Source organism: Aptenodytes forsteri, unplaced genomic scaffold, assembly GCF_000699145.1.
Source record: "Aptenodytes forsteri isolate BGI_AS27 unplaced genomic scaffold, ASM69914v1 Scaffold53, whole genome shotgun sequence".
NCBI lineage: Eukaryota > Metazoa > Chordata > Aves > Sphenisciformes > Spheniscidae > Aptenodytes > Aptenodytes forsteri.
This window is the reverse complement of record NW_008795909.1, coordinates 6517240-6530983: the sequence shown is the minus strand read 5'-3', so window position 1 is coordinate 6530983 and position 13744 is coordinate 6517240. Positions and strand designations below refer to the sequence as shown.

General features: G+C 46.7%; 1 protein-coding gene across 1 annotated transcript in view; it reads right to left on the bottom strand.

Moving 5' to 3' along the window:
* Window positions 1–13744, bottom strand: part of CADPS (calcium dependent secretion activator) — a 238364-nt gene that overhangs the window by 20606 nt on the left and 204014 nt on the right. Inside the window, exons 27-30 of the mRNA XM_019473420.1 lie at window positions 11244–11318; window positions 10096–10179; window positions 5155–5187; window positions 1925–2032 (exon numbers count right to left, since the gene is read on the bottom strand). Coding sequence (XP_019328965.1) covers window positions 1925–2032; window positions 5155–5187; window positions 10096–10179; window positions 11244–11318 — 300 coding nt within the window. The remainder of the gene's footprint in view (window positions 1–1924; window positions 2033–5154; window positions 5188–10095; window positions 10180–11243; window positions 11319–13744) is intronic.

Here is a 13744-nt window from a genome sequence, read left to right as displayed (position 1 = left end):
GATGTGCGAAGAGGCCGGCGGCACCGGGTCCCAGTGCCGCCCCGCCGGCGCGGGGAACAGGAATGGGAATGGGAATTGGAATGGGAACAGGAACGGAAACAGCTCCCACATGCTGCGGCTCCTGCCTGCAGCCGGCGTGGGTCAGAACAGGCAGAGCAATGTAAAAACCCTACTCTTGATTATTTTATTCTGCAAAGACCAGGGAGACTCAAGGAGAGCAGGGAGGGAAAGAAAAGTTTTGCATTTTTTGCTTTCCACCAAGGTAGCTGCTCTTTTTTTTTCCATGTCAACTGTTAATTTGTTTAAAATATGGCTTGGTAAAACTAAGTACGAGTGGATCAAACTGAAATCAGTATTTGTGCTAATTACACCCTTTTGAAAATTGGAAATAATGGCCCAAAGGGTACAAACACACCAACTGTGAATCATAGGGAAAGGATGAAGGAAAAGGCAGTGTGGGCATTGAAAAGAACAGTCCAGATGAGCTCTGGAAATTTAACTGCTCATGGAATAAATTTCAACACAAACGAGCAATGCACTCGCAGGCCCGCTGCAGATGGAAGCGACAGTCTTTTGTTTTATGTTTTGTTTTTTCTCCCCATGCCTGCTTGATGGGTGATTTGCGTCTGGTGCTCTGTGCTGCAAACTCTCCCCGGAGCGAGCACGCGCGGCGCCCGGAGGAGGCACTGCTGTGCTCCGTGCATGAATGAGGCATTCTCAGTGGATATGGGTCATGCTAGTAGATGTACACAGTAAGATTATTTGACTCTAATTCATGCCACTTGATATAATGTGATAAAACATTTGACATGAGAGATAAGTTCCATTTTAATCCGATAAGGTACGGGGGAAAGAAAGAGTGGGAATTGTAAAGGAGGAAGAGGTTTCTAAGGGACAGGTAATGCGCAGAAAGAGAGGTATCGAGTGAAGGAGGAGGTTGGCTGGGAAAAAAAGCAGCTTTCCCTGCACACTGAGGAAGCAAACGAGCGAGTAAAGAAAGCGAGGAAGGTTGTTACAGTTCCAGAGCTGGGAGACTGAGAAATGGCACTGCTGAGAGATGAAAGGAAGGAAAGTAGGAACAGAAGCTGCTTCAAACAGAAATTGATATATGGACAAATACCCTAAAGGAGACTGAAACACTAATGCTACAGGCTGGCCGTCAACAGAAAACCTTCGCTATAGAACAGCTACGAGGACAGAAAGGCTATAACGCAACAAGAGCAACAGAAACAGAGATACTGGTTAACATGCATCCAAATCCAAAACAAACGGGCATCACAGGTCACTGTTCTCTTACAGTCCAACGAATTTATCTTGTGCAACAGAAAAATAGCTCTGAACATCTGGGTCAGTTCCTACCATGCCATCTTCATCAAGGAGACCACGTCTCAACTTTACCTTTGGTGTCAGACACCGCAAGATGGTCCTCCTGAAATACGAAAGTCCATTCCTAATCAGGTCTGTTTTGGTTAGCTTCTAAAATTAAAATTTAGTACGCTTAATTCACTGTCAGTTTTGGAGTGCTCGTCAATGAAACACACTGCAAAATGTGCAGAAGAGATGGCCCTTAGCAAACGCATCTGCCAAAAACCCAGCTCAAATTTTAACAGTAAGAACAATGACCAAGATGTTCTGTTACAGAGAGATTTTCCACAAGCTTAAACATAGTAAAGGGCTCTCTTAGAAGATGCTGTTCCCTTAAAATCCACGCACAGACAGACCAAGACACAGTAGACTAGAGTAGAGATTTAAAGCAGGCAGAGAGCAGATACGAGCCTTAGTCAGAAAGAAAGGAAAGATTTATTTATTTTTTAAAGCTATAACCAATAAATTTTCTCAAAATGTGACTTATCCTCCTGTCTTATTTTGTCACATTTTGGGTCTCTCCTGCTTGGTGTCCAAGGAGGAGAAGGCATTTACTTACATCAAATAACCTTTCTATATACATCTCCTCATTGACCTTATCACGCAGGACATCCTGAGAGTGGCGGACAAATGTCACATAGGCATCAGCAACATCCATCCCCGGCTTCTGCATGGGGGAGAGAAGAAGAGAGAGAGAGAGAGAAACATGAATAGCAGCGCAGGGGACAGCTCCTCTGTGTAGCCTCGTCCCTGCTTTTCCTTCTCCTCCATCTCCTGCTGTCCTCCTGCAGTTCGCCCTTTCCTTACCTGACAGACACTGAGTCCCGCTGCTTTGTGCCCTGTGACCAGTGAAATACCGTGTGCAGCACAACATCATGCAAAGACACTTGCTCTTTCTCTTCTTTTGCCTAGAATGAAGCCGGCCAGAGGAATAAAGCTCTTCCTTGACATACCGACGCCGTGAAGATGTCTTGCTACCTTTGGTGCTGTTGACCTAATGAGTGAACCAGCAAGCCAGGCTGGAGATTTGTTGTTTTCTTGGGTCATCTTCTCTATGCAAGCCCTCTGGTTTCTGCAGGTAGAAAGCTAGAGCCCAGCCAGAGCTGGGCTCTTGGTTCCTCTTCTACGATGTGAGGAAGTGTGTAGTAAGCAGCTGGCGTTGCAGGAGGCATGCCAAAATCACCTTTCTTTTTCTGTTTAGACCCCTGACCTCACATTTAGTGCTGCTTTTAAGAATAAATTGGGTAAATGGTAAGTCAGGAAATGTATGTCTACGTGAATGTTTCAGCTGCTGCTAAACTGCAGGAAGCCTCCCCGTTCTGTCACATCTCTAGGGCTCTCCGCAGAATTTAACTGATTTTAAACAGTAACCTACAAGTGTGCAAGATTTTGGGGACAACAGCATTTCTTTAAAGAAAATGGGAACTGAAGCTGGTGGAAGGGAAAATACTTAAAAAAAAAAAATCTTGTTTGAGTTCACAGTACTTGATATATTGGAATCAAACTTACCTCAAAGGAAACCCATTAAAATACTGTAACATGAGTCATTACAAGAACTGCCACAAAACCTTAAATTTCCATGGCACATTGTAAGTTTGTTAATAACTAGTGTCATTAGTTTCCGTTACTGTGATTTACCTCAGATCACAGAGTATCGTTTCTCTGCAAGATACGATTGTCAGCCACTGTAAATTGAAGTTAGTTAACACATCTGTGTAATTTCCAGGGTGAAAATGAGGACAGTTTGGAAAGCAGTAGGAAGGGAGGTTTTTAATACAAAGCAAACAATTATCAAGCAAAGGGCCAGTGCTTGGCCCTTGGGAAGCCAGTAACATTTCTTAACACCTACTGCAACAATGACAAGGTATTAATTTGAAAAACAATGAGGACAACACAAATGTGGCAGTAGTCAAGTGTTACACTTTCAAGCAATTTTCAGCACGCCGATCGTGCCCATTTCAAGGTGGCATTAAACGGATTGGTTTGTACCCAGACAATTGCAACGGCGTTTGCGGAATTAGATTTAACTGATGATTTTCTGTTCAACACCAGGATTTCCCCTCTGTCCTCTAAAAGAGGAGCCTCTAACCAAACAGGTTTTTCTTTCTCCTTCCCCTGGAAAGGCAGTGGCTCACGGACCATGGGGTGGCCTCCCGCAAAGGTCTGGGAGCTGTGCGGGGCTGGTGCTTGATTTCATCAAAAATGTTGAGGCTGTTAAGGAAGCCGCTGTAACACAGCTTCGTTTCCAGGGGGAGGTGGGGAAACAACCAAAAAATAACCCCGATGAATGATTTCTGCTCTATTTTACGCAAGAACCAGAGCATCCGACTGGGCCCGAGGACGGGAGCAGGCCCTGCTCCTCTTGCATGGCCACAATGCTGAGGACCTCCCGAGGGTCCCCCAGGTACAACGAGAAAATGCTTTTGGAAAAGCTTAAAAGGGTTATATAGCATTTTACCGAGGTTGCTTCCCTAGAGATGCTTTACTTTCCAGGAACGTAGAGGCCTCAGAGAAGGCCACGCTTTGCCCTAGAAGTTACTTAAAATAACTGTTCTGTGCTCAAATTCCTGATGGCTAAATATTTAGGATGCACTCGAATGACTAGGAGTTTCAACTGAAGGATCTCCACATTTTCTAGGGCTAGAAATGAATTCTGAGTCTCTCTAATGCTCTCAATATCTTGTTCCTATTACTCCAAGACAACAGGATGCCGATCTCTGCATTGGGATATTTTAAACCAAGCGAGATCTCTTACTCTTCAAGAGTTTGTCTTTCTCGTGCTGGGCTAAAGATACGGCAATTTGGTAGGAAAGGTTTCTTTTGGGCTAAAGGGATGGAAACACTGAACGCAGATGATGTGGTCCAAGGTGTCTGATAAATTTATCACGTTGTCATGTGAGAGCATGCAGAGCAATTGCATCAGCATTAAATGTACATATATACATTATACATACAGGTCACCAAACTCAGCTGAGTTATTCTTGATTTACACTGCCCAGTCTAACTGGATGCAGGAACTGGTGTGGTATATTAAGATCTACTCTTTTTTCACTTGCAATTGCTCAGGATCCTTCTGCCTGTAAATGTTACAGTAACCCCTTATTTCAGCCAACATTCATATACTACACTTCAACTCAATTTAAATGTAAATTTCTGGCAAGTTAAGTGCTCTGTCTAAGGACGTTAAGGGCTCTTTTCCTTATGAATCAAGGTCTAATTAGAGAAGACGATGTACAGTTTTCCTATACCAATTACAGAAAAATGGAAAAAATTATTTTCATTAACAATTTCCCAAACACATGTTGCTAGCTCGTCACCATTTCCCCAAAGTAATAAAAAAGTCATTTTCCAAAAGAGTAAAATAAACCAACAATTAGAAGAACAAAAATAAAATACATTAGCTAATGTGTTAGATGTGTGTTGGCTCAGTTCTAACATGTCTGGACCTTTTTGTTTGGAAATTAAACTGTATTTGTACAAGTCCAAATGAAGAATTAACAGAATGCACTGCTCCCATTTTTTAAAAATGTGATTCAAGCCAATTGCATAAATATGGTACCTTTTTGACACCATCTGCAAATTATTGCCTAAACAGCCTTGTAGGTCTCCATAAGAGGGTAACTGCTCATTATTAACATCATGGAGATATGCTTTCCAGTTCAAATGTTAGAAGTGTGAAGGCCCATGGTTCAATCTTGGCTGTTAATGCATAACGTAGGTTGCTACACATGCCATAAACCAAAGCACGATGCAAATTACTATGACAGAAGTTGTTTAAATTGTGCTTACGGGTACATCCACGTATTTGGAAGCAGCCTTCACCTGTAAAAGGAACAAGAAGAGAGTTTATACCATCGGTACGTTTTCAGGTCTTTGCTTTTTCTTTAAACAACTGTAAGAGCTTCTCCAGCCAAGACTTGGGACAACATAATGCTGAGCGGGGGAAAAAGGGTGATAAAAACTACATTTCCTGTCTAAAAGAATAGGCAAGGGTGGTATTTTTGTTGTTGTTGTTTTGGAGAGGTAACTTTACTGCTGCTAAAGCTCTAATAGCAACAGATGATAGTGTGGGAGTTGTGCTTCTCCCTCTTCTACTTCAGCGAGCGGGGGAAGACGGGGTTCGTAAGTAGACGTTATTTTCTTCAGAGGCCTCGTTCTCCGCCCGATGCCACGTGTCTCTGAAGGCAGTGCATGTCTCTCCCATTGGGAGCCGCATCCCAGGGACCGTGGGAGCTCCCCTGGCAGCAGGGGCACGATGGCATGGCAAGGCTGGCAGGCACCTGCACCAAGGCGGCCACAAGAAAGCACCCAAAGGACCCTAATTTTGCCCCCTGCCCATAGTCCCAGCCACGGAGTGCTTCCCCCAGCTTTGCAGGCTGCAGCCTGGGACATTATTTTCCCCCTTTTTGACGCTGACAGGAGCTTGCAGACCATGTTGGGGCGGCGTGCTCACGCCATGCCACAGAGAAGTGCCCCAAAGCTTTTCTGCTTCCCTGACGATGCACAGCTACATTAGTGTTTCCCATGATTTCCACCCCCCCTTTTAAAAGATGTTATTTGAGGAAGGGTACCAGAGGGCAGACACTGCACTCTATGGTGTCCTCACAAGCCGGCGGGGGCTGCAAGACCCCAAATTTACTTTCTCTCCGGTTTGCCATGCAGCAGGGTGCACATCACCTGGCACGGGAGGTGGGGTGGCCCCCGGTGTCAGGGCCAACTTTTCCAACTGAGCAGTGCCCAGCTGGCCAGAGAGACCTTTTTCCCACTGTAGCATAAGGCACCGTGTCTAGAAAGAGTACGGCTGGGATTTTCCACAACGCTTCTGCTTTTAATTAGGGTAAGCGTTGCCGGCCATCTTTGTTTGGGTGTAAAAGCTCACCTGCTTTTAAATATTTCTAAAGCTACCATTAAAACAGCCTAAATATAACACGCACACAGTTGCATCTTGGGATGAATAAATTATGTGTCCCAAATGAGAGAATGAATGTATGTGTGAGACAGAATGTGAGAGTGGGTGGAAGCATTCATATGGTGTGTGTGGGGGGTGCATAATTAAGCACAATGAGGCGATACAAAAGACCAGACTGGTGGTAATTGCCGAGGTGAACGCTGCAAGTATTGGCAGCGCCCGGGCTGCCGAGCCGGGGGGGCAAGAACAGAGGTAAGGGCAGGAGGAGGGTGCTGAGCGCCTGCTGCCCCGATGCGACCCAAGGTCTGGCTCTCCGAGGGGATGGAGGGGGACGGGGCACATCCCAGAACATGAGTTTACAAAGGAGGTAGCAAAATCAGCGCCAAGCCCTTGCTCCCAGCGAAGAGCAAATGCTCGTCTCTCCTCCAGGTATCCCCGTTCCCAGCTGGCTGTCTGGACACCTCGCTCTTTCACTGCATTTATCCTCACAACTTTCTTGGGAGGTAGCGAAGCGCTATCCCTTGCTTCTGCCGAACGGGAGCGGAGGAGCCCCAGCCTCCATCCATGAAGGCAGCTGGAGCCCAGCCAACGGCTGCAGCTCCCGAGGAGCAGGCAGTCACGGCACACCCACGCCGGCGTGGAGCAAGCCGCAGGCAGGGCTACCCAAGCTAGCTCCAAACGAGCTCTTTTTCTGAGCAGCAAAGCTAAACAACCAGGAGGAAAGCTCGGAAAATGGTGCAGAATTGAAGCTGGGGTCCGTGCTCGGGACTACACCGTGCCATGCACCTGTATTTTCAAATATCACACAGGGCATGAAGTAATGCAGCGGCACCCCAGGAAACCTGCGATCTGAGTGTGGATTTAGCACTCTTAGGTCCAGCTTAGCGCCACCGTCTCAAGCTGCCTTCTTCCCCAAAGCCAAGAGGGGACAAGAATAACTCAGTCGGCTTCCTGCGATCTCCCCCCTCCACCCACAAAAAAACTGAGCTGCTTCTCCTGCCCACTCCCCTTTAATCAGAATAATTACTTGTTTTTCTTTAAACTCAGATTTGGCTACATTTAGTGAAATTTCCAAACTGCCGGATGTTGTGTGATTTTTGCTAGGCTGCCGTTTTTCACAAAGTATGTGACTTTGCCATGAAACGTCTCAGTTTACCATACAAATTTTGCGCAGAACAAAAATAAGATCTTTTACTTCTGTCTCCCTCGGGTAATATGGAGTCTTTAGTTTTAATTACCGTAGGTGTAATTCTCCACCTACAGAGGCCATCCAGATTAAAGGGAATTTTAGCAGCTGTCATTCCTGTGACTCAGTGGATCTGCACATGCAGATGCCCAGCCAGGGCCTGGGCTGCTGCTGCTGAGATGCACTTAAATGTAGCAACAAACAGGAAAAAAAAAAAAAAGTCTGGCCAAATTTAGAAGGGTATTTTCCTCCCAAAGTCCTCTGCAAGGAGAAGTGGCTAGTGAGAATTTATTAGGACAACAGATGCATTAATTTTATCTTGAATTTCGAGGCAAGAATTGGAAATGAGGATATCCTACTAGGTGATAAAACTGTCTGTCACAAGACCCCCGATTACATGTCACTTGCAGAGCGCCTGGAAAACACGCGATAAAAGAAGTCGGTAGAAGGGGGTGGGAGACTAATGCTTTCTAGAGCTCAGCGGCTTGGACCATCACACTTTGTTGTATTTGTTCAGACAGGGAAAACGTAGGAGGTGGTGCAAGCATGCTGTAACAAGAGAGGGTTTCTCTATTTATCGTTGCAAAGACTAAACACAGCAAATCCCATTACTACTGCAGGGAAGGGAGACTTTCTAAGCCCGGTGCCAAAGGGGTCGGGGCTGTTCCTCAGCCTCCTTTTGCGGTTGGTGCTGCCCAGTGGCTCCCAGTAAACAAGTAGGCCAAAGCGAGAAACATTCCTTGCCCAGAAAGGAGCAATCCTGCTCCTCCGCAGTGCACCCAGTGTCCTTGCTGGGGGCGAGAGCTCAGCACCTTCCTGGGGATGTGGACACACCATGCACAGTAACTATTTGGATGCACACCCCTTCCCGGCTGGAAACTCAGCAAACCGAAGCTGTGGAGCTGGGCTCAGAGGCTGCGGGGCCACTGGAGTGGGACAGACCATTTTGCTGCTGCTGGGGCAGCTAATTGTCAGTAGGTGTCCGAGGAGCAGCAGAGTGAGGATGCTTGACCCCCACGCACCTATGTGCTGCCTCCTCACGGGTGCCCAGAGCCCGAGCGCGGCCAGGGGGTTCACTCAGCAATCAAAGGGAGCACCACTCGGCAGCGTAAACAGTAGGATGTGGTGGGAGCAGCGCTGCATCAACCGAAGAACAGCTTGGATTCACGGAGAAGAAAGGGCTGCACAGTACACTATCTACCCAGGCTGATGCTGGTACTTCCGATGCCTGAAAAGCTGCCGCCTCCACATCCTCTGCTGCTGGCACGCGAGCATCTCCTAACCCTCAGCAGCACTGGAACGAGGGAAGGTATCCACCCCAAGGCATCCCCTGCATCCCCTCCGAGCAGAGCGAGCACAGCCCCGGGGCTGTAACCACGCAGGGGTTATCCTGGAAGAAAAGCTGCGCTGCAGGGCAGTGAGTGGGACACCCCCCCTTCCCCTCCTTCTCCAAAGAACAAAGTGGCTCCAGCACACCTGAAAAGTTGTGATGCTTAGTTTAGATAAGCTGCCAGACCGTGTGTGCACACAGCTGCCTGTGAGCTGAGTTTCCTGCCTCAGCTGGTGAGCTTTCCTACATCCATTCTTACCGTCCCCGTTTCCAAACGGATCCTACAAAACTGCCTCAAACTCAGCAAACAGGGCCCGAGAGTAGCAAACAACAGACAATTACGAGTAGCTAAGACAACTCCTGAAAGAGATTTTGGAAAGCCTTCCCAGCCTGCAGAGCAGTGCCTTCTGCCTCCTGCCCAGTCTCCGTGAACAAGTGAGCGCAGGACAGGCTGTGCACGCGGGCAGCGGGGCCGGTGGGTGAGAATGTTAATGTAACTTTCCAAGCAAGCCCAGACACATGCATTTGGGTGCACACCTGTCTGTGAGCTGAGCTAAGAGAAGCCACGCTTGCAAACAGATGCTCTTGTAAACTTCCTGGCATGCATTTTCAGGAGACCTTTGAAAATCGGCTGCTATGTGTTTGTCTTAAGAAGCTGTCACAACACTTTTCTGGAATACAGCTCAGATTGCTGAGCCCTTGTGGATACTGAGGCCAATTTTGCATGGATATTGTTCTTGTCCTGTACTTTTCTAGGAAATACATAACGGGGTGAGCTGTGGATTGGTTCTGCAATGTTAGGGAGAAATGTGTCACGAGACGCACCTTGTGCTGTGTAACCTCATGGCATTTCCCCCACCTTTCTTTTAGAAACACGAAGGCACTCCTTAGATCTCCCTTATTTTGTTTTTTACTTCTTAAGATGGCCACTATTATGGCCAGAAGAATGAAAGGAACACACCTGTCATGCAAGGTGGCAATGAAGCAACTTCTTTAGTTGGGCAAATTGCATGTACAGTGCAATGATTTTTTTTCATCTTCATATGCATCCTCAACAGAATAAACTCCACCAGCCTGAATGATGACTAGAGATAGCTTTACATTGTGCTACAATAAGATGGCCTATGCATCTTGGGTGTTTATGTACTGTATATCTGCATACAGGTTGTGTATTCACGTGGGGGTTAGAGTGTTCAAACATCACAGAATGGCAGGATTATTATGTAGCTGATCTAGCCCTGGGAGAGCAGGAGATTACAACTCAGGGGAAAAAAAAAAAGAAAAGAAAATATTGTCTGTACTTACAGTAAATGACAGGAAAGAAGAAAACAAAGTTCCTTCATCGTATCTAGACAGTTTGGCCAAGACTCCTTCCAAAATGGTGACAAACTATGAAGACAAAAGATACTGCAATTATTTTTAATAATTGAACAAGGGCATAAAAATCAACATCAGCTTCAAAGAAGTCAGTGGAGCTCTCAGTATTGCCAAAGGAACGGACAACCTGTCCCTGAGCACAGCGGGCCGGGGAGCGGGGAGAAAGGAGCATTGCCTTTCAGGTGCTACGTCTCGCGGGGTGGGAATCACCCGTCGGTGTCATGGGTGATGCTGGGGACAGGAGGTGGGTGCAGCACGCAGGGAAGCCAGCACAGCCTCTCCGGACGGGGAAGCTGGTGGTTCTTGCTCCCAGTACGCAGTGTCAAGCACGCAGCTAGCTGGGTATTCTTGCAGAAGAATCGAACTGGCATATGTTGGCGGATTATGTTTAAAGGTCTCCACTGTATAATAGGGATGACTTGTTCTCAGAAAGTTTGAAACTAGAGGAAAACACACCCCACCATCTTTCTCCCTGCGTACCAATTCCCCTCTGTGTTAGCGCAGCACACCAGACCTACACAACAACCCAAGGGAAATGCTGGCAGCTGAGCTACAGGAGCCGACTCTGATGAAAAACAATTTCCAAACAATTAAACCTGACATTTTGGAATGTATTTCCCACTACTGTCACCTCTAAATTAATTTCTTAGAAGACCATATGGCGATCTTGCACAAGATGAATTATTTTGTCCGCACAACCTTATGCGTAGGAGTGGTGACCACCTCTGCGTGCCACCCCAACGTCTACGCAGCAGCATTTAGTGGTGCCACCCCCTGACTGCAGCTACCCTCAGTGCCGTGGGGTGATGCTGACCACGGGTGTTACCCCATCAACATAACACCCATTCCTTAAAACCACGTCTGGCCCAGTATGGCAATCCTGCTAGCAGCGTATTACATCTCACGCAGTTCCTAATCATCAAAGAGTCACCATGAAAGGACTGGGAGATGTATGATCTTGCCTGTGAGAAACAAGAAGCCAATTCAACATCTTAATGTGTCACATTTTAATGGAAACGCACATATTAAAAACGCAATGTTAACAGTGAATCACTTCACCTGAAGCTGAAGGTTACCTTTGCCACTAGGAGTGTTATCATTTCTTTGACGGTTTCCTCAATTAGTTCGTCTATTTTTGAATGGTACTGGTGCTAAAGAAAAATAAAAGGAGAGGGTGAGGAAAATATTAGCCTTGATCACAGGCAAGAGCTCTATGGTTGTCAGCCTCTTCCCTTGGTAAACCACAATATGGAGTAGCATTAAACCAAAGAATTATGCAGCTTATTACCTTGTACTCCACTGTAGTGGCCAGTGATTACTTACACTTATAGGGGAGACCTTGAATTCAGGAGACTCTTACACCAGTTTGTGAAGCATGGGCAAACCCTGCCCTCTTCTGTGTGCCCACAGCTCCAGGAGCCACACGCACGCGTCGGAGAAGAGGCTTTGCCATGCCCGAGAGCACCAGCACCCAGTGCTCCTAGAGACCCTGGAGTCCTTTTGCTTCCATTCTGCAGGCATTATCCCATTCTGTGGGCATTATCCTGTTCATTTTTCACATGGATCACACCTGACAATGAGATACGCCTGTCGCCGGAGGGAAACGGGCAGCTCTTGCCTAGGGCACCACAAACCACGCAGCCCTCGGAAGGGGAGTGGGGAGGATTTGCTGCACCAGGGGAGTTTGCAGTGGGTCGAACCCCCGGAGATGGTGCTGTGCACTTCCCATCTACTGCAGCAAAGCATGTGAACGCATGTTACGCACTGGGTTCAGCAGGCACATGGTTCAAATTAAGCACTCGTTTAAATGCTTTGCTCAGTGACTAGAAGATAGATTTAAAACCCCCCAACAAACCAAGATGAGCCTTTTTGTCCCATGCAAAAGCCCGCAGGCAGTGCTAGCCCTGAGCCCTGGGTGTTAGCAGATCCCGCGGCACGAGCTCAGAACCGGCTGACCAACGCCGGTGCCTGCAGCATCAGCGTTTCTGAGTCCTCAACCCAATTTCTGCACATGCCAAACCTTGCTTAGCTTGGGAGCTCTGATGCAATCAGCTGCAATATGGCTAGAATAGGTACTAAAATACAGTCTTCTACTAATTTAGAAAAGACCTGTTTCCAATACAAGATTTAATTAGTGAAAACATACAGTATATTCTTATTTTCAATGGACTGAGAAAATACTGATTATGACTGCTTTCCAACACAAAACATTTGATTTTTCAGTCAAACATTTCAAGCACTGGTGCTAGTCACTATATTCATTACCACTTGGCATTAATATTGTTTTAAAATGTTAACATCAAATCACATTGAAAGACACAAATCTGCTTTAAATACTAATCAGACTTTGGGAAGGAAGACTGCAAGGGCTTTACAAATGCTGGATGTTGGTCTCAGTGTCTGATCGGCAGTCTCTGAACTGCTCTACAGCTTGGGGATTTTTTTCTACGACAGTAACATATTAATACAGGAATTTGCAAAAAAGAAAATAAAAGTAGGACACACTTACCCACTGTTTAGCAAACTTTTCAGATGATTGGGGACAGAAATAAAGAGGAAAGTGCAAAAGACAGGAAAAAGAACATATGAAGATAAACAATAAATAAACCAAAATCTTTTAAAAAAAGGGACATATGAGAACAGCAGCATCATGCACAGAAACAATAAGCAATGGAAAGTGAAACGTGATCAAAACCTCCTTCCACTGAAATATGAGAGATCGCTACCTGTAGTATTTGCAGGCAGTAAAACAGGGGGAAGGGACGGGATTGTTCCTAACTGCTGACAGTCTCTTATGGTTTTATTTTGCTCCAAAGAGGAAGGCGACAGGCAGGGTTCAGCATCGGGGCAGCTGCACACCCTTCACTAGGATGTACCTGACGGGCGAGCCCTGCTGCAGGGCAGGGCAGGTAGGGCAGGGGTGCACGGTGCAGCACACCGTGGCCGAAGATCTGGCTGGGGCCACTCAGAGCCTCACCCACGCAGGAGGACAGGCTGGCACTGCCACGCCACAGGCTGCAATCTGCCAGGCCCACTCAGAGGAAAAAACATACATCAACAAGCAAGTGATATTTGCATTTGCAGTTCCCATTTCCATGTCCTGCTTTGCAGGTCAAGACATATATGAGTCCCTTATAGGGATCATAGTTATGATTAATCTGTTTAATGCAGAGTTAGCCCTTATCAGCTCCCAGGATTGACCTGGCCATTCCCAGCACAGCTCGAGATGTAGCTGTGGGGTGATGGGGACCTGTGACAGCTGGGTACAGGTAGGAGCTGCTGACATCCTTGGCATACACAGCCAGGACCTCCTAAGGGAGATGGAGAAGGGGTTGTGCATATATTGGGGTGCTGTGGTTTAACCCGGCAGGCAGCTAAACACCACACAGCCGTTTGCTCACTCCACCCCCTGCCCCCAGTGGGATGGGGGAGAGAATCGGGGGGAATAAAAACAGTAAAATTCGTGGGTTGAGATAAAGACGGTTTAATAGGACAGAAAAGGAAGGGAAAATAATAATAATAATGATAAAAGAATATACAAAGCAAGTGATGCACAATGCAGTTGCTCACCACCTGC